Source organism: Pleurodeles waltl, chromosome 1_1, assembly GCF_031143425.1.
Source record: "Pleurodeles waltl isolate 20211129_DDA chromosome 1_1, aPleWal1.hap1.20221129, whole genome shotgun sequence".
Taxonomy (NCBI): domain Eukaryota; kingdom Metazoa; phylum Chordata; class Amphibia; order Caudata; family Salamandridae; genus Pleurodeles; species Pleurodeles waltl.
Genome location: NC_090436.1, coordinates 130869868 through 130891891, shown reverse-complemented (window position 1 = coordinate 130891891; position 22024 = coordinate 130869868). Strand labels below are relative to the sequence as shown.

Genomic DNA, 22024 nt, shown 5'->3' with positions numbered 1-22024 from the left:
ACTAAATGATGCTTCAAAGAAATAGCACCTAAAAAGTCATAGTACCAAAAGTTTTTTTTTTTTCCTATCTGCATTTTTTCTGAACAAATTTTATTTTGAACGCAAAGAATCATCACGCTTGCTTCCACGCTTCTGCAAACATTTCCATCTAATCAGAGAGCATTCTGGGAGCATTATACTTAGCCACAAATTGGTAAAGTTTTCAAACATGTATATACTTTTTTTTTTTTACTGGCATCACTGTCAGAAGTGCAGTATGACCTTAAAACGTTTATTTACAGCACTCACCCTAATAATGAAGGCTTTTAATTAATGAATCATAAATACAAGTTCAATCAGCATTAACATATGGACACACATTACCTCAACTGCAAACAGTTCCCTTCTCTGTAAACTGGCAGCCAAAGGGTTTGTGCTGCAGAGGGTTGGGCCTACTTGAAGACAAAATAAACATGAAAACTTGTTGCCCTTGACCCCAAACAATATAGGCATTCCAAATCAGTCATCGGAAAAATGTGCTGTGTCCATGTTGTGTTTTGGGGCATTTCCTGTCGCCGGCAATAGTCCTACCCACACAAGTGAGGTACAATTTCTATTGGGAGACTTGGGGGAGTGCTAGGCGGAAGAATTAGTGGCTCCCCTCAGATCCCTGCACTTTGCAGCACCGAAATGTGAGGGAAAAAGTGTTTTTGCAGCCAAATTTTCAGGTTTGCAAAGGATTCTGGGAGACAGAACCCAGTGAGAGCCCTCAAAAATGCACAGGTTTGGTAGGTTTCCCTAGGTGCCGGCTGAGCTAGAGGCCAAAATCCACAGCAAAAAAAAAACAAGTGAGTTTTCAATGGAAAAATGGGATGTGCCCATGTTGCGTTTTTGGGTGTTGCCTGTCCCGGGCTCTAGGCCTATCCACACGAGTGAGGTACCATTTTTATCGGGAATCTTGGGGAAAACACAGAATGGAAGAGCAAGTGTGATAGCCAATTGTCTTTCTCTACATTTTCCCTTCCAAATGTAAGGCTGTGTAAGAAAGAAGTCATTTTGAGAAATGCTTGTAATTGACATACTAATATGGGATCCCCCAAATTCAAAGATGTGCAAATAACCACAATTTGTAAACTCCTTATTTTGTGCCCGTTTTGGAAATAGACAGGTTTCCTTGATCTCTATTTTTCACTCTTTATATTTTACCAAATATATTGCTGTATACCCAGTACACAATGAAAACCCACTGCAAGGTGCAGCTCATTTATTGGTTCTGAGTAGCTTTGGATCTTGATGAACCTACAAGACCTATACATCCCCGCAACCAGGAGGGTCCAGCAAACATAACAGTATACTGTTTTTAAAAAATCTATCATAGATGGAAAAAGTTACGGAAGAAAACAGAAAGGGCTGTTTTTCCCCCCAAACTCAATTTCAATTTTTTTTTTAAATTTCAACTGTTACTTTCTGTAGGAAAATCTTGAAGGATCTACATTTTGTCTACTTTTCAGAATGTTTAGCTGTACGGGATCCACCATTGGTTTCACACCCATTCCTGTCACTTACTGGAAGGAGGCTGAAAGCACAAAAATAGTCAAACTGGGATATGTCCCAGCAAATTCCAAAACTATGTTGAAAATTTTGGTTTTCTGATTCAAGCCCACTTGTTCCTGAAATCTAGGAAGATGGTGATTTCAGCGCTGCAAACCCTTTGTTGATGCCATTTGCAGGGGAAAAAACAGATACTTTCTTCTGCAGCAATTTTCCCCCATTTATCCCCCCCAAAAAAACAAATTACCTATATTTCGGTTAATTGCTTGGTCTCCTCCAGGGGAACCCACAAACTCTGGGTACCTTTATAATCCCCAGAATGTTGGGGGAAAAAAAAGGACACAAATTTGGCATGGATAACTTATGTGGGCAAAAATGTAAGGGGGCCTAGGCATGAACTACCCCAAATAGCCAAAAAAGGGCTCAGCACTTGGGGGGCAGCTACGTCTGTAATTCGGAGTGCTGTTCTCCCTGCACATTACAAATACAGCAGTTCCGTGAATACAGGTTGAGACCGCAATGATTATAGTGAAATCAAACTACCTCCCTCACTCATCATGTAACATCATTGTTTATTTGTGTAGAATGAATGCCAGACACTTTTCTTCACAGAAAGCTAGAAAAATTGGCAGTTTAAAATACAGGTTCACCTTAGTTTGGACAGGGCACATTTTTTTCTGCACTGCTGAAACATCTGACTTAGTACATAGTCCCAGTGTGCCCTATACATTTGTAGAAGACTTAACTAAACTACAAGATAGGCCCTAATTTCAACCTTAATGTGATTTCCATTTCAGTTGCAAACACCCAAGTCAGGGCATATTTGCACATGCGGCACATATTCCTTTTGTCCATGTGCAAATTACCTGCCACATGCTCTCTGCATACACGTTTCGACACATAAAACCTGTCAAGGTTCTGGTTTGCAGATAGCATGCAGACCATGGAGCACCCCAGAATGCTTCCAGACTCACACACAGAAACAACTGTATGTGTTTAAGGGGGCACACATCACAATTTGGTGCTAATTACCAACAAGATTCTCGTCCAATTTTACCTGATGAAAACCTGTGGGCAAAAAGCACAAGGTAGACAATGTACGCCTGGGCAGACCCCCTCCGACTTGGAAGTGTGTACCTGAAGCAGAACTAAGACAAAGGGTGTCATTAGGGCCATAGTGTGTTGTACAACCCATCCAAATCCAGTTTTTCCTATGCAATGCTTCTTGAGGAGAAGGATTCCATAACACTTCTAAATGAAGCAAAGTTCACTGCCTGGTTTGAACAGTAGTTGAAATAAACACTGAACTGCTGGGCATGACTGAACTGAGGCTACACACTACATAGACAAGAGCCAAACAACAGTAGAGTCCATGGCTCCTCTGACACCACACAAAGCAGCATAACATCAGCCCCTTAAAATGTAGCGATGTTTCCACAGTGCATTAAAATTTACTAAAGGCATGCTTACGTTAGCAGCATTTAACTACTGAAAATCGTATATCAGATTAGCAGCAGTCCAGATCCTGGAGTCCGGGTACTGGAGAATTTTTGGTTGATCACATGATATTTTGAGCTTGTGTAATTACATGTCCCTTGTGTACGTAAGGCAGTGTTTGGTGCAAACACTTTTCACAACCGTATAATGAAAATGGATTTAAGAGGTGGTTGGGGCAAAAAAAAGTTGGTCTCTGGAACCGCACACACTAACCTAGAGGATGTTTCACCATACAGAAGCACTGACCGGCATTTTTGCTGGGTCCTGCTCTTCTTACACACACTAGAAATGAAATTATTTCCCCAAATGCCTTTACAACTGCTTAGCAGCCGAGAGTTCATAAAATAGCACTCCACCCAGATGATGGTTACTCTTGCATGCATTACTCAAAAAGTTTCCATAGCACAGTGTGTCTTTCTATCTAATGAAATATATAGGTTTGGCCTTACCTTTTGTATTTGTATTATAATATTTACATAACTCTTACTACTTCTATGTAAGTTGCTGAAGCACTTGCCTGTGTGGGTAGTATCCTATACTGTGTAGGTTGTTTGGTTGAAAGTATGCTGTCTTTGTTTTGATCTTGTGTGCTAAGAATTCTCAGGTTGTGCATGAGGACCACCAAAGTGTGGTTATCGTGTTATAAACACAGTGCATAGCCGTATGATGGACAAGGAAATGTGACAGATACGCACACAATTTGTTTTTCAGTAGGCTGGCAGCTTTGAGCAGCTCCGCAGGTCCCTTTATGCCATTTCTTGTGTGCGTAATCCAGGCTGTTGGTTACTGCACTGGGTTGTCCATTCTGAGGTTTTTTTTGGTTTTAAGTTTATGGTCCTGAGCAAGTACAGGTTAAAGGGAGAACCAGTGGAGAGATCTTCTTGGATGGATTTCGTTACTATCATCCCAAATCTGATAGTCATTGTGAGATGCCAAAAAGTGGCTGTAGTATGTAGTTATTTGGGACCTGCAGTGGTGAACTAAATTAGAATCCTGCTTTGGCTATTGGCAATGGGCACATCTCGTTAGTTACTCCATACTTGATCATATGTTAATTGATGGTTTATTGTTGTGGACTGGTATATCACTGGGTGATCCACGAAAACCTAAAAAAAAAAAAAAGCCATCGAGATGTAGGAGAAAATGTCAAGATTTGGAACTACTAGATACTTTTAAGCAATAAGGCAAGACATTGAAAAGGAAGAGAGCAACCCAAGGAGGCTGACCAACAGAACAAAGTTTTTGGTTGTTCCTTAGTCTGTTGGATTTACTGTCGTTGTTTCTGGAAGTTCACTCATATTCCTACTCTTGGATGGGTCTGCATTAATGCTTCACTTGATTAACCTGCTATGTGTCACATAACGTAATGTTGTCTTTACCTTAAATTATTTTCAGGAACAGGCCTCCTCTGTCACTCAAACATACTGATAAGTTAATTTATTTCCTCAGAGTATTTTATTCAACAGTTTGAGGGAGCAGGAAGGAACATTAATCCAATTGCATGAAGGGTCTAGTCATCCAAAAAAGGACGCCTCAAGGTAGAAGAATAAAAAAAAAGGACAGCCAAACTTGTGGGTCGTCAGAATAAAAATGACAAGAAGTGAAATAGGGCAATAAGAATAGCACTACAGGTTGGATAGCTAGAGAAAATAAGAAAATAGACCACTTTTTGGAATGCCACTACAAAAAAAGAAAGAGCAACCAGTCGAACTGAACGTAATTGACAAACAGATCAAAAGTACTCATCTTTGCAGTACTAAACGAAAGACTAAATTCTCATGTGTGATTAGTTCACCAGTCTCCTAATATTTTTTATCACTGCCAAACCTCATTCTGTGTTCCCCAACTTGTCTCACTATTTTATATATGTGCAGGACGTTTTGAATGGCTGTACTAAAATCTAACTAGGCTACAGCTGTCAATTCATGTTTTCAGCCAAATACGATAGTTATGTAATACACAAAACATTAAATTGTGTCTTAAAATGAACTTAAGATCTAAAAAAAAAAAAACTCTTAGAAAGAGATTTCATTGAATTCCTTAAAACTGTAACTGGCTAGCCTGCATCTCCCTATAATGGCTTTAACACTGTAACCAAGTTACTTGCAGTATGCTTCTGGTTTGCCTCTTGATCATGACTGGATGACTCTTGTCCATCCCCACTCTGTCCTTCTCATTTGATGGTTTACCTTCTTATCCTCATCTCTGGCCTGCCCAAGGAGCGTTGCTGTCTCACCATGTTGGCTAAGTAATTGTATCCTTCGATTTATGTTGGGGCCTTGCACTGGACTGCATTAGGGACTATTTTCTCTCTACCTCCAATGCGGTGTGTGCCATCCACCACTCTTTTAAACCCCCACCACTTTTTCCTAGACATGTAATCCTCGCCCATTGATACGATTCCATAAAAGAGGATGCAAAAATATGGAAGAGGAAATGGAACCGTTCTAAGGGAAGTCACAAATCTGACTGCAGTTTTGACAGGACAGTCTCTGTACTGTAATATATTCATACTGTGCAATAATTGTGCTAGCTCTACTCGCAAGGAGGAGGCTGGGGCAATTCGTTATGTAACTTCACAACACCTTGATATAAACTTACACAGGAGCAGTGTACAATCCTGAGTATGTCTACTACAGAGGGACTGAAGGTGAGAATGAACTCAAAAGGAGCCCACCACTTTCAATGACTAGTGATTTTCACTGCACTCCAGCTTTAAGCACAACACCTTTTTCACAGATACAAGTATATGGCACTGCAACACATTCCAGTATGACAAGGTGCATAAAGAACCCATAGAACAGAACACTTCACGTTCAACCATCTTCTGCCTACGTGAGATGGAGCTGAATTGTTGTTGTGTGGATGCTTGGTTGCAGGCTACCAGGTGAAAAAAATATATCCCGCTGGTGTGACCTCACCTGCAGACTCGTCCGCAGTAACACCAAGGTGAATTCATCTGTCAGTGTTAGCATAAAAGGTAGGATTTGGCCTCGATACATAAAATCTAGTCCAAGATCAAGGTGGTGGTTGACCTCAAGATCTAATTTATATATGTTATCCCAAGAAGCAGGCCTAGAAGTTGTTCTTCTGTCATTGCATCTGTCATGGGTATAAAAATTAAGTATATCTCTATATTAAACTTTAAAAATCAGAGATTCACTTGTACCGGTTTCAGAGTACTAGTTCCTCTTTTTACAGAAAGGGTACAGCATACTTGCCTGATGTTATTTGTTACCAACATGCAGCGAAGGAACAACCAAACTTTTTCTGATAAAAGATGCCATTTCAGATACTGACTGTCACATAGCAGACACACTTACATAAAAAGAAAACAAGAATTCTCATAGTCAATAGATCACCAGGGTGACACTGGCCTTTAGGGCAATCAGCCAGTGCCCGAAAGTCTGGCCAGTGTATGAGCTGTTTCTTTGGCTGTTTGTGGGCCTGTTTAATGGTCTGGTGGGCCGGTTTTTACAGTATATTCCTCTGATAACCATTGCCTGAAGCAACCACAGATGCATGCAATCTCCTATATCTCGCAAAATACCTAGAATGCTTGCCTTCACAAGTTCAAAACTGCCCCCATTTCCAAATGTGGGGGTACTATTTTGTTTAGCTATCTGAATGGCTAAATGGAGCCACTTTTATTTTGACACCCCCGTCTTTTTATATCCCAGTCCGACCCTGTAGATCACCATTTAACATGTTAGCGCATACCTATTGGCTTTGCCAGTGCCTGCTTAGGCATATTGTGTGGCCAGTGCATTCCTAGATGGCAGCCCATGCATCTACAGATATGTACACACATAGGCAGCACTCTTTGTAATGTTCTTTTTTGTTAACATTTTACAGTCATCTACATGGCCGTGGGTGCCTGTGCGTGCCACACAGCACAATCCTGCAAACATCTTTTGCAACACTTTATTTTTACATTTACTCTTCCAATGTAGAGGCCCGTTTTTTAATAGAAAATTAAGAAATAATGTATATGCAGAAAAATACACATGTGCATTGGCGATTAACCAGTGTACAGTTGCTAGGCTGTGAAAAAAGAAATGAAGCAGGACTGCATGTTGGGGGGCGAAAGGACCAAGAGCAAGGAAAGTGATACAGCCCCATGGAGTGCCGAGACAAAAAAAAAAAAAAAAATGTTATTTCACGTCAGCAGTAGAAGGAAATAAGTCAGCCAATAAGAAACAAAGTAAAGAAGAAATGCTCCAGGGGCAGGACAAACAATAATATAAAAAGCGTCAGTGAATAAGGAGCAGGAAACTGAGAAACAAGAAAGCCATCCAATCATGGGAAAGAGGTGGGGCTCCTATTTTTTTATTATATCACAAAAAATGGAGCTTCATTAGTCGCGACATTTTTACAAAAAGGGGGGGGGGGGGGATTTTACACTGTCACTACCCTACAAAGGATAAAAGTCTAAATTATACCATTCATTACTAAATGAGATCCAGGTATAGTTGTCCTGATGCAGCATTAAATCATTGTTCACCACAATGTTTCTTCCCCCTCCTCTTTGAGCCCGATTAGATGGCTGGGTTTATGCCAAAGTGCATCAATGCTGAGCAAAATCACTTCATTTTTCCAGCGAGATGACAACTGCTGTCCACTCCCCTTTTAGAAGAAGTCAAATACAGACATGGAATCTCTGTTTGCCGGCCAAAAACAACAGAGGAAAAAGGGTGCATCTCAGGTTGAGGGGGCATTGTGGGTATTTTTTTTTTTTATTTGATGAAGAAGTTCACAGAAGCGGTGGGAAGTCAGGAGAATGGCCAAGTCATTCTTTGGGGTGTTGTGCTTCGCTCAGATGTCTGGTAACACACAACGCTTTTCATGAAGGACACATTACGTCTGGCGGAGTCTTGATCGTAACAGAAAAGCTCACATGTAGCACAAAAAAAAAAAATGTATCCTCTTAATTTTTTTTTTTTTTTTTTTTTTTAAAGCTACCTGCCTAGTGACAATTGTGTGTTCAGTGAGTGCTACAGAAAGCTTCTTTGGATACGCCTCAAATGGCCAATGTATTTTCAACAGCTATGCATATATCTCACTGAAAAATTTCCATCTTACATTTTATGACATGCCCTTATGACACTTGTGTTATTTTCTTCTTTTTTTTTATTTTTATAAATAACACGCTACTTATTCACCGTTGGCAGCCACGAGCATAAGTTTGGAACAGAAGGTTCTGGGAGCACAAAGAGTCCAAGACATAATCCTTGGACTACCACCAACCTGAACGTTAAACGTCACATCTTGCCAGATGTACAAGCAATAGGAGCAAGTCCTGCTACTTAACTGAGGTCTCAGAAAGTAGACATGCACAGCACCAACTGCCTGCAATATACTCCCTGAAGACATTCGGCTGGAACCGGACTCTGCCCTTTCATAAACCTCTGAAGACTCGCTTTTATGAAGCCCTCTTCTCACAGACTAATCCTTACCTTCTTGCATTTTAATGAATATGGACTTTCATCCTAAATCCGGAAAGCATTGTAAAACAAGCATACTGACAAGTCAACAAGTCTGCCCATGGAAAATTAGTGGGCTTTTATTTTCTGGTACTTTCCATAGCAAGCTGATGCCACAAAAAAAGAAAATATGCCACCTGTCTAAACGTAACCACCATTTGCTCACAATAAACTTCAAAATTTAAAAACATTCATTGATGTGGCTAAACTAAAAGCTCAAACCTCAGGCAGCTATATTGTTATAATGTCACTAAACACTTTGTAACAGTAACTTTAAAGAGTAGATGGAAAATAAATCCCCATCTAACTGGACACCCAAAGTGTACGCAAAATAAACAGTTTTTAACTTTAAATATAAAAAAAAAAAATAAAAAAAAGGGGGACGCTTTGAACCAGCCTCATCACTGAAGAAAAGGGAACTAATTATAGGTGGATGTGAACAACGTGAGCAGTTTTTTTGCAGTCACTCAGGGGGAGCGAAATGTTAAAGTCTATTGCCCCATGCTGTAGCAGGTGTAAGCACAATGTGAATGCAAGTTCAACAGCTGAATAAATTATGCCCGTTGACCAAAAGCCCCTCTAAATAGGCATGAATGTATGAATTTTTGGGTAGAAAAGGCTGGCAAGGTAACTACGGCTTTCTCAATGGCTAGGCTTACAAGCATTTGCAAAGCAATGGGTGTTGTGTTTGCTCATGGAGATTATACACCTCAAACTTCCCAAAATAAATGTCAGCAAAACATCTACATTAAATATTAAATTACCTCAACTACTCCCACAAAATATATATATTTAGAATTAAAACAAATGTTGGAATGAACCAACAACTATATTATATACAAATACTTTCCCACCATGTGCCTGCAAATATATGGGTGCCAAATGCTGGGTAGGATTCGTACCTCAATCAGTCCTTACAAACGAGACCTTGTCTGGAGCTACCTCAAGATAATTTGGGGAAGTAGCGATTGTGATCCCTCCAATCTTTCTGAAAGCTGCAAGCACACACTAAAACCAATTTCCGTGAATACTGGGCTAGCCTCAAACAAACCAGATCTGACCTGGGACTAACAAAATTATTCTTGTAGCTGTTACAATGGATCATGAGAATGTATTTTTTTAGGCGATAGCATTCACCCAGCCTCATGAAGTCTTTCTTTTCGGCACTTCCTCATTGTATCCACAACATCAGGTGGAAGAATAGTCAACCCTCACACCTAGCACAGGCTCTCTTCTCCAATGCATCTTTATTTTTTTCTCTTACTAATTACAGACTCCTACTCTTCCCATCCCAAGCACAGGGCATTCCAATGGGGCACCCCACAACCCGTTAAGCAAAAACAAAAAGCGTCTTATGCAATGGATCGCAAATGTATGCAGGGAGAGCTAGACATATGTATGCAGCTTTTCACTGGTGCCTACTCCAACAGTGTAGCTGATCCACATACCACAAGGTTGCCCGGTCTGTCCACATTCAGGATAGGTCCAAGAGGATGCAGGGTCAGAAAGCTTAGGTTCCAAAACCAAGCCGACACTCAGCCTGACTTTTATCCTCTCAAGCATATGCAGTGTTCGTTGTTGTTACAGTAGCAGATGCTATTCTTTGTCTCTTCTTTTCCCTTAATCTTTAAGGAAACCAGAGGAGCACAAATAAACAGTTAAAAAAAGAACAGAGCAGGAGCCTCCTTGCTGTGGCGTCGATCAGGCCAAGCATTCTCAGACCAGGAGTCGGCTGGTAAGAGGTGAACTGGCACACCCATATTAAGATTGATCAGTCTAATTTCCGGGTTACACACATGTGCTTGGACTGGTAAGGAAACAAGGGTTAGAGATTAAGTGCAAACCAAGAATATACCCTACACTACAGGAGGACTTGGTTCTGAAGAACAGCAATCACAGATAAGGTTATTCTTTTTGAGACACAAGTTTGTGTGTGGATTGTGCGGTCTTTTGGTGTATTTTTCTAACAGTCCTGCATGAATAAGTAGACACATTTTACTTTTGCAAAACAAAAAGTGTTTTTATATGACGGCTTCATTTTATTCTGGATTTCAACTGAGTATCGTTGGAGGTCTTATCTTGTAGCTCTCCTAAGAAATGATGGCAGGTACACAGAATGACCCATCATTTAATGAGGGAATTGGAGGGAAAACATGCTTGCTCACTGTACTGTGTAGACCTAAAGGCAATATTTCCCGGGGATCTTTCATACAGCACATCTTAAGCAACAGCAGTCTTAGAATAAAAAACACTTCATGGAAAACATTTTGAACTAAGGATCATCTTGATTCTGCATCTGAAGAGTTACTAGTCTCCTACGAAACAAGCATTAGAAAAGACAGTTCTCTATCTGATGATTGGTTTTGCCATTTTTTGTGTTTTTGTAAAGTCTCATAACAAAAACAATTAAAACTGGCTACCCATGCATCCAGACACACGAGGCTGTCTTTGAATGGTTTTGTAAAACCTTTCCTATGATAGAACAAAACAAACAAACAAAAAATTCCCCCCCGTTTTAGATTCCCTAGGAAGTTTTACTTGCACCTACAGGCAAAATCAACGAACACATTTACTTGGCATGAAAGTGGAACTTTACTCAAAGCAGGATTTCTTCGGTTTGGCATAGATCAGTAGTGTGAAATACAAGAGTTAAGAAGCTGCAGAGTAGGGTTTGAAAGGGTCAACAATTGCATAGCTCTACTTTAAAAATCGACAATTAGAAAAGTTATGGGGTTTTTTCTTACATCAACATTTTTATGAAATATCGCGATTTTGCAATAAAAATGTTAAAAGTTCTAAAAAGATTCATTTTGCACACAACCTTACCAAACAGATTGTTCATGGAGGGGTAGGCAAAGGATGTGGCCCCTGCTACACGTGCGGAGTTTGGCCGCAGTCATGGACATACAGCCATGCACAGCAACTGTTGGTAGTCCACAATGGGTAGGTTGCAGGGCCTGGCAGTAGACCAGACTCTCTGGCTAAATCCTGCTGCGCATGGACGAAGGTCAGAAGCAGCAGGGGTTGAGAATAATGTGCATTATAAAAAGCCCTAGAAATTCACTGGGAAAAAAACAGTTAACATTGAGTTAAGCCTGGACTCAAAGGCACAAAACCACTAAAATTAACCAGAAATGGTTAGCAACACACAAAACACATACCATAACTCAGGCTACCCACCATGCTCAATACACCATTTAGCCAACAGCAAAGGAAGGCATGAGGGAGGGAAGGGGAAGACCATCAAGAGAAAAATATACTGTGTGGCATCAGTTGTGTATGGCATGTGTTGTGGGCATTGCTAACCACAACTGATGAAGTTCAGTGGCCCCTCCCTTATTGTAACATATGCAATTGTAATGTTTTCTCTAACATTTACATCCCTGCATCCGTAACACTATGAAAGAAAAAACTATTATTTGGTTTTAGTAAGTTTTATTTAATTACACTGTGCTTTTAGGGGTTATATATTGGTTCAAATATTGTGGTGTCATAAGCTTTACATTTGGTGCAAGAGTAAAGCTAATCATAACTGCACCTCAACCTTTGTTTTTCTAATGAATTTTAGGTTTTTCTTTTTTAATCATATACTACATCCAACAGTTTACTGCAACTAGCCCACCCAAGGGGGGTCAGCTTGCAGGCCTATGGCCAGGCCCTGTGCCCAACATCTGCTACACTTGGCTTTCAGCCATGCACACTAGGGGTTATACATAGGACCTGGCCTTTGGACAGCTTATGTGGAACCCGCCTTGTGTAGGAAACCTGTCCGGTTGTCCGCTATTTTTGTTTGTATGGGCTCGCCTGCTGGGCAGTACACATGCTGTCTGTTGCAACATGATATTCTAGCTTACAGTGCACTAAGAGCATGTCAGTTGCTTATCATTGATTGGCTTTTTTGTCTTGCTTCTTATTCGTCAGCATGTGGGCTTTCTTTTCTCTCAAGTCTGTCCATCCCCTGAATGGGCCTATCCCTGCATCCTTACACTGCTCGCTTATTCAGGAACTACTTTTCCAATTACCCTCTGTTGAGAGTGCTTCTCTTCCGCTTCTTATCTCTCGTCCTTGTGCACCACACATTCTAGGTCGCTTTCTTGTCCATGTTTCCCCTTTCCAGCTCCACAATAATCTCCCACTCGCCCATTGACTCCCCCTGTGTTACCCCCAAACCTTGCCTGTTGCTTCCGCTCCACCCCGTGTTGTTTCTGCGCTCCCACCTGTGGTGCATCCTTCCAACCCCTTTGCCTCTGTGGTCCTTCTGCACTCTCATTGTGTTGCTCCGCACTCGTTTGACCCCCCCCCCCCAAATAAAAACATTTGCCAATCCGAAGGGAATAAAAAGGCAGCTGTGTCATTTTGTAGGCAAGCACATGTGATATAATACCTAAAAGACGACCTGTAGGGTGCAGGGGTGAGTAAAATGGCATACCATGATGTTCAGTCTATACTGAGCCTCGAGTAAACTCTTATTAATGTTGCCAAATACTGATATTGTGTGATGGAAAGGTATGATGGTCAAGGCCCAAGGTTAAAGTACACAGGAAGAAGTGTTGAGCCAGATAATGAAACCAATAGGGTTTCTGATTCCTTTGGCATGTCTGATCATGTTCCTGGATTTTCGCCCTTCTTATAGTCTCACATTATGCATGGTATCTCACAGATGCTGTTGGCAGCTAATCAAGAGCTCACTGCTCAATGTACTAGATATTTTGAACTGGCTGAGAATCCTGCGGTCCCTTATGGCTACGGAGATGATCACACATGTGCTATGTAACATGAAGAAGAGATTTTGGGAACATGTGGATCATTTCAGACTTTCTGGTTTTGTCTTTTCCACGTATGTGCATTGATGGTTAACTGGAGTCCAGAATCAAACCCATACCCATCCTCCCACCCCCAACGAAACACCTTAATTCCTATTATTGTTTGGGCATGAAAAACTACAATGAAAATATATTTTTTTAAATGACAGTTCTATAAATGTATATAGTCAGGCTGCTGCACAGCATTGGAGATGATGTATAGCATAGCTAAAAGGCACTGGCAAAGCCAGGAGGTCCCAAAGGGGAGACCTACTGGCATTGTCAATGCTTGTTCTTTAAGAGTTTGCGAACCCTTGATGTTTCATAGACCCACTTTGGACCATCTGTGAGGTCTGCGGATCCCACTAAAAAGGTCTGGCATAAGTTTAGGACACTTGACTTGGATTCACAGTACCTTGGCAAGGTTTATGGACTTTATGAGCTGCAAACCAAGCCCGGAGTCAGAAAATTGAGCGGCAAAAAGGTCCTATTATTATTATTACTGGCTTGTTTAAAATACACAGTGTTAACGCGTATGCTGATTCCACAATGTATGCGAATTCCTGTCTATCTGGTTGTAGTTTACCCTCAAATATTTCATGGCTGGTGCCTTTAGTTGAGGAACAAAGCACATGCTTTTTTGGGTATCCACAATAACATTCTACTCTGGATTCGAGAATTCGAAATACAACAGCATCAGTTTAATGAATTTCCTGCTGCAGTATTAATGAGTAGCTAACAAAGTGATGGGGTTTAAGAATAATCACCCAATTCCATGTTCCTCACATCTAAAGCCACTTTGGCACCTATGCTTCTAACCAACATGTGCCAGTTGATTGTATCCTACACTCGTATAAACACTGCTACATGGTGCCCAATTTATATGTAGACAGAACTTGCAATGAAGGTCTTGACTCAGTAGAGCCTTGTGTCTCAGGTCAAGTTAAATGGTGTTGCCACTGAGAAACCACTGAGAAGACAATGAGTGTTATCTCATGGTGGCTGATCAGCAGATAATAAATGAGTCATTATCAGCTGCATCAAACCAACTGGACAATTAGACCAGGTCACACCAACCTATTAAATGACAAAGTTAATGTCTCTTACGTGCATTTAGGAAACCCACTATGAAGTACCGCCACTTACCTTTCACTTCTGATAATACCTCTCTAAAAGTTTAAAATGTAAGTCCTGTTAGGCAACCAACATTGCTAGGATTTGCTACAGGTTGGTATTTGATGTTGTCTAAATGCTACTCATCATGAATATATAAACCACTTAATGGCTAACAAAGCATTGGATGAAAGACATGTAGTCATTATAAAAACGCATAGGGTGGCTAAAACATCTTTAGTGAACTAATCTGGAGAAAAGTTCCCACCATAAACTATTAAAAGAATAACAATTAGTTTATCAGTGGCGAGATTAAACATGGAGGAAGTAATGTACCAACATTAGATCTGGCAAATAATAAGTTTCCTCTTACTCATGAGCTTTAGGCCTCAGAGAGCATCGTTTGGGAGACAATAATTGTGGTCACTGCCACCCATAACGTTTCCAACTTGAAATATAGAGCCACCCCATAAGTGTGACGTCAACAATTTATTTCTTGGAACTATGAAATCCAAAAGACATCATGCAGTTAAATATGTTCCATAACCTTGTGTATGTGCGTTATAAGTTATGGCTTCCAGGATAGGTGTTTCCAAAACTAATACCACCAAAAATCATGGTCATATCACATTTAGGATTAAGTTTATATAAAGGCTTCAAGAGCAGTAAAGCAAAAGGTTATGCTTAATACCCATACTACATATGGAAGATTGTGAAGAAAAGTCAAACTTCAGAGTTCCAAAATATTACTCCCCATATAAAACGGTGTTAGGATTATTCCTCAGGTGGCCCCAATAGATTTTTCAAGGTTTAATCTTAAGTGATCATCAAATATACATATACCGCCCAAGAGCAGAAATTTACACAAAAAACCCTTTATCAAAGCACTGTGGAAAGGGTAACAAATATTACTTTTCGACATGAAAAATAAAAAACCTCATTTTTATCTCAGAATTTTCATAAGTACTTCCAGAACAATCTAAGAGGCACTATACAGGTTAAACTGCATACATTTGTATGTGTAAACAAGTTACTCTAACTGGTGAAGGTTGGTCATAATCTTTTCCCAACCCATCTTTAGCACGTGCTTCAAAGATAATGAAGTGGATAAAGACAAAGGAAATTACTATTTTGTAGTTACCCAATCAGTGAAGTGCCTGCAATTCCATTCATCCACAACGCGCCACTTCACAACCAGTAAGCTAGCTAGTGAAAAAGTGACAAATAGGAGAAACTAAATCTGTCCTAAAGCGGTTTAGGAGAGCAGGCTAAGTCACTTACGTACAAAACGTGGATCTAGGAAACTTCCATGGTGCGTTTCTTTCTTCCCACACACAAATATGGTAATTTATGAGAAAAATGTTGGTTTTGCTGAAATGTTTGTAGCAAATATCTACAAGAGATGCTGAAGTTCGCATGCCATATCCGTGACCTATACAGCCTTTGTGATGTCACTCCTGTGAATGATGGGATTTTGTGTCGGCATCCTTTGGTAATAACCAGAAATTCCGGTATTAAAATAAAAAGAAATGCAGGTGTAACTGGTGAGAGTGGATAAACTAGGAGACACACAGTTGTAGATGTACCATAGAGATGTATCTTAGAAATGAACTATGAAGATGTTGAGCAAGGAAAAATTGCGGTCATTGGGAGATGAGATGCTCTAAGAGTGGACAAGCAGATAGCTTGGCATGAGCTCCAACTGTCTGAACAGTTACTTTGCTTCGTGCCCTGTTTCAACCAAGCTATAATGAAAATGGCGTATACTGCGGTGGGTGTCAAAACACCAGTTTACGAAAAGAAAGACAACATGGGCATTAGTTGGGGTGGTTAATAGGGCAACCGCATCTTGTGTAAACACAGGTTATGTACTCTCTTTCTCGGGTGAACAAAAGGGGGTGTTTTCCGTCATCAAGCAGCAAATACGGTGAATTTCCATGGGTAAAAAAAAATTAAAATCACAGGTTTTGAAATGATCAGCCCCAAAAACATGCATATTTCTTGTCCATGCAAGCTGAAGCAGTCTTTCTTGGTGGTTTGGGTGCGTGTTTATGTATACATGTCTCGTGTGTGCATGCCTATATCATTTTGTACACGTCACAGCAAAGTGCTTAATGTACAAATTTAAATTATAATGAAAAAAATGAGAGCAAGAGAAAGAAAGAGGACAAAGGACCGGGGCATACATCCAGGAGAAAAGTTGGTGTTATTTGACTGTACACCAGGAAGCAGGAATATGATGGTCACACAACATCAGCAACGTAGGTGCACAAGGGAAGAGGAGCAGCATGATGGACAGCAAGTCTAGGGATGAGAGAGCGAAGAGGCTTTTCAAGAGCACCATGGGCTTGTTTAAAGTCACTTCCCAATCAGCCTGGATTTTTCCTCTCTAATCTGCTTTCTTCCCATTGCATAGTTGGCAGAAGTACACTTTAGTCCCAAGTGATGTAATTTGTATTACATATTTGTATGAAGTCGCATCCAATGAGGTTATCTCCATATTTTAAAGACAATGGAGCAAGAGCTACAAAGCCCGCTAATGTATTGTTATTGGCCACCAGTTGCACACAGTGATCTACGCTGAGTGTTTTATAATATTACCCTACCATGCTGCAGAGAAACAAACCGGAAATGTTAATGGACTCCCTGTATAATTGGGAAGCCAAACCTGAAGGAATATTTCAGTGTTGAAGGGTTGACTCGTTAAGGCAACAAAATATTTCGCCTGACAGACCTTCGTTGTAGTCAAAACACATCCGGGTGTGCATTTATTGAAAGGTAGAGTCCTAGGTCGAGTAGCCACAAGCTACAGAGAATGAAAGGTGAGGATCACAACGTTTCAAAGACTGCCTTGAAAACTGGAAATTACCCTAGATGTTTAGAGATTGCTTAGTTGTGAAGGGCTCAGCATTCCTCCCTTCCTGTGAGGAAAGGCAGCAGGACCCCTTTGGAAATAGGTCTCCGTGTCTAATTTTGATAAACCTTTGCCTGAACTTTAGAAGCAGAGCTTCTCTCTTTACCGGCTATTTCAATGTTAGCATAATAAACCAGTCTTTTAATATAATCATTTGCTAGGATGATGTTTTGTTTCCAGTTTCCAGCCTGATCTTTATTATCATTGTTAAGAATTGAGACATAAAACTAAAACCAGTATACTCTGTACAAAAATAACATTCCAAGACTGGTGGGAAGGTTTGATTGTCAAAGTGCAATCGGTATTCCATAGCAAAACAGTTGCGTGGTGAAGCCATGTTGGATATACATACTACGAGTGTGTGTGTACGTACAGGTATTGTAGATATGTATATCCAGATTGATATGGAAAGTTATGGGGATGGCAGAAATAACAAGGTCCCATGTGTAGTACCTTCAACGCAGTCATTCACAACTTACAAATGGGGAAGAGGTAAAGCGAGGAAAAATATTGTAAAGAGGAGGAATACAACAATAAATGGGTAAACAGCAATAGAAAAGGCACACTAGGTTAATGTAGGAAAACTAGTTTCTTTATTGAGAGATTGTATATTAGTATTAGTGGAACTGTGTGTAACAATGTCACCATGCACACAATACAAAAAGGCCAAGGCCCACCATGCTTTGGGGGGGCAAACAGAACAAAAGCAGCGTACAATGAGCAGATGTATTGGCTAGAGCACATTACATTTCAGCAGGGTATGTCTCTACAGAGATTTACAATCAGAGAACTAGGTAATGTAAAAAAATACAGACCATGCTTTAGTTTTAGTACAAGAAAAAAGGTGAAGATCCACAACCAAAAGGATATTTGATACAGAAAATTACCCACAAAATAAGAACAGGAAGTAATTTAGCACAGCAGAAAAAGGTTATCCCTGTTTAATGGAAATCCATTTTGCCAGAAGGTATTTTTACAACAGGACAACACTTAACAATTGAATACAATTGTTTTTGGTGTGAATTTCCCAAACATTCACTTTTTTATGTTTTGGTATGTAGTTAACACAGTACATATCTTTCTATAGAAGTAATAATTGAATGTATGTACCATTAACTACGAAGGTTAGTCTACTTTTTAAAATAAATCCAGGTATAATTCCTGGAACGAAAGCAGGGTAATTCTGGTTGGGAAATGATCGGATATGTCATGTAAACAAGATGCAGTACCCCTCTGTATGATGCATTTTACAAAAGCATAACAAGAATGCTGTAACATGCATGGCGAATGGAATAGACAGGAGCTGCATAAAGCACTTCTTAATAATGGATGTCATTGCCCGACTACAACAGAACCAAAGCCTTCAGAATTTCAGGCAATTTGGTAACTGTTAATAAATATATATCTTTTTATAGATAAAGGGTTGTTTTGTGTGCATTCAATAGGGGACAAAATGCAGCCACGGCAGCAAGGAATGACTGGCCTAAAATGACCACAAAACATAAGATACTGCATCCGCAAAAGCAAAATGAGTCCACTGAACAGGAATTTACAGTGCAATGTATTTATAGCTAAACAAGATGAAGATACAAAAATGGCTGTTATTCTCTACATCTATTTTGAAATGGCCTACACTCTATGCAACTACAATGAAACTAAAAAGAAAACAGATTTAAGCTTACAGTCTCTACAAGGTTTACAAGAAGATTGTGATTTCAGTGTCAAGCATTAGTATCTTCTATCACAAGAATGCACCATATTGTCACCTCGCCGTTTCTCTTTAGCCAGTGGTGTTATCTCTTATCGGGTGGTGGAGTCAAATTAAAGAGAATCTACAAGTATAATCAATTAATGCAAAACGTAAAAACGTTCTATAAAAGGTGCTCTACAGCCTCCTGTAAAAGGCACTTGAAAATAACAAATTGTGCATCAAAGTACGGCCAGTACAATGTGTCTAGTGCAGTGTCAACCCACAATGAATTGGTTCGCACATGCATAAAATTACAGACTGCACGTGCTAAAATTGGTACGGCTTAAAATGCGAATGCAAATACATTGCAGCCTCCGAACAATATATGATAAATTGTATTCTGGCAAGTTCAATGTTGTATACAATCGATTAACTTCAGTTGCGTGGGTTGCCAGATGCCACCAGTGGCTAAATGCAAATGAGACGAGTGGGCATGGCCTTGTCCATTCGTGAAATGAACAGGGCCCTTTGGAAAATACAAATAAAATGGCAGTCGAGCGACAGGAGATACTGCAGCTTAAATAAATAGCAATGCTTTCCTTGGATGAAAACAGGAAATGGTTAAGAAGGGGTGTCACAATACAGCTAAATGCAGAGGCAGAAGAGGGCCACACCACACAGCAGCATGTCGACCATTCACTGTGCTACACAATGAAGAGACAAACAAAACAAAACAAAAAAAAGATTTGATAAATGCAAAATGTATGTCATCATCCCATATTCACAGAAGAGACTGCAGTAAAGCCACAGTCACGTATGCTATAGACTATTGTAAACACGCTGCAGAAGACACAAAAGGTGTCTGATTATTGTTTATATCGTATCTGCTTAACATTTCAAGCAAAACAAAGCTTAACAGATTTGATTTTAACTTGCTTCATTTCTTTGAGAATTATAGGCTCAACTAAACTAATAAACTAGTGTGTGTATGTATATATATATATATATATATATGCATACACACACACGTGAATATACTATACAATATACACATACCATATGACTAGCAAATTGATGTCCTCTAAAAAAATGTGTTACTTATTGCAAAAGTGTTGCAGTTTAAATCGTGTAAACATGTTTTAAGTGTCATGAATAACGTGGCTTAACCCGTTGGATATATCCATTATTCAAAGGTGAGGAATAGGTTATAACAGAGCCGCAAATGGTGGGTAAAATGCATGTATTATTAATTTACGGGGGGGGTAATACATATTCACACATAAAAATGTACTGCCTGGAAGGCTTAATACTAGCTAGCCTAATACTACAACAGCACAACCCACCGTAAAAACTATAGAATCGAGAGTCCCTATCAACCATATAACAAAGCCTAAACAGGAATCCCAAGTGAGAGGGGAAAATGTATACAAGGCGGCTGGTAAATTCTATGCAAAGCTGAAATGCATCCGATGAAATAATTGAAACCATGTTGTGAGCGTTCTTGGTGCATGCTTCCACCCAGTGTCTCCTTCCAGACATCTGTAAATGTGTATTAGATCTGTTGAGAACCCATTGTGCCACTTAGGATACACCCCCTCCCCCCCAAGAGCTGTAGCAGGAATACAACAGGGGCGAAGAGAAGACAGACCATACAGCCTCGCCTCCAGTGAGACCTTAAAGTCTGGCACAAAAGAAAGTGGGAACAATGGAAATGAAGGGGAGTAGGAGGGCCAGGCGCTACGCTCAAACAAGGGGAATTTATTGTTGGTGATGTCTGAAAGAGTCCAAATTAAGCGTGTGCCCACCTATAAATGCAGATGGTGCCACCCTACCCATGTCAATTAAAAAAAATAAAAAATACTTGTTTTGTGTACATTTACCAAGACGCTACACACAAAAAAAAAACATACGGTGCCTAGTGTTATTTGGTGGGGGAGGACGTGGGATCTCCAGCTAGCTCAGCCCTGGGCACAGACATTCACAAAGGGGCAGTGCGGAGACAAGACAGAGAAGAACCCCTGTCGGGGGTGAGAGCACATAATACCTCTGTTTCGCACAGAGCCAAAGACTGGAAGAACGAGGTATCCGACGTGCACCAACACCATGGCGCGGCTGCGGAGAGCGGGGTCCCTGCGTGGCTGTGGCCGCTGCTGGCGAGGACGCGGGCTCCGCTGCCGGGGGGTCTTCAGGCGCTGCTCCCGCTGCCCGTGTCGCTTCTGAGACTGCCGCCGAAGCTCCTCCTGCTGCCGCCGGGAGACAGATGGCCCATGAAAATGTGGTCCTTTCCAGCCCCTCTGTACATTCAAACGTGCGGCCGGAGAGGTGCTGCAGCTGCCTCCTCGCACACAAAGAGGAGAGGCAGGCGGAGGCGGGGGGCCGCAGTCACAGTGCCGCCCAGCGGCTGCCTCGCGACACCGGCCGCAGCCAATGGAGACGGAGCGGGGAGAGGAGGAGCGGCGGGAGCCCCTTCCGACACAGGAGTCAGGCTGCGGCTGCGGCTCGAAAACCGAAGCGACCAGGCCCCGTACGCGCAGCTGCTGGGGCGAAACGACGCGGGTTGGAGGGAAACGAGGCGGCCATAATTGAATGGAGAAATTTAGCGTTAAGTGGGATCCACGCGGTGTCATCCCGAAAGTGGGAAATCTGTGCATTGTTTTAGTTCTTGTCGGATCTATCTAAATAAGTATGGTGAATAATCAGACCTCTGTTTAAATACAATGTGTCGTAATATTAGTATGTTCAGTATTAACATATTTTATGTTTTTCTTTTCAGTAATTTTTAAAAATTACTTACAAATGCAATAATTTAAACTTTTTTTAGTTCGTCGGTAATTTTTTGCTAGGCTGCCTGTTTAAAGGAAGGGCAAACGCTCCAGGTTTCAAGATGGCAGCCAGTGTGTACTCCGGACAGGTATCACGCGCGCTTCCAAGATGGCCGTCAACGGCTGTCAGCGGGCTGCGGCCGTTGAAACACCATTTTCTATTTATACGTGGA

General features: G+C 40.8%; 1 protein-coding gene across 2 annotated transcripts in view; it reads right to left on the bottom strand.

Moving 5' to 3' along the window:
* The window catches only part of ARK2C (arkadia (RNF111) C-terminal like ring finger ubiquitin ligase 2C), a 155123-nt gene extending 133572 nt beyond the window's left edge, over positions 1-21551 (bottom strand). The window contains exon 1 of one of the 2 annotated variants that reach the window (XM_069218869.1): positions 21074-21551. In XM_069218869.1, coding sequence (XP_069074970.1) covers positions 21074-21134 — 61 coding nt within the window. In that variant the 5' untranslated portion in view covers positions 21135-21551. The remainder of the gene's footprint in view (positions 1-21073) is intronic. The other variant, XM_069218868.1, reaches the window with a different exon arrangement.
* Positions 21552-22024: the final 473 nt, after the last annotated feature.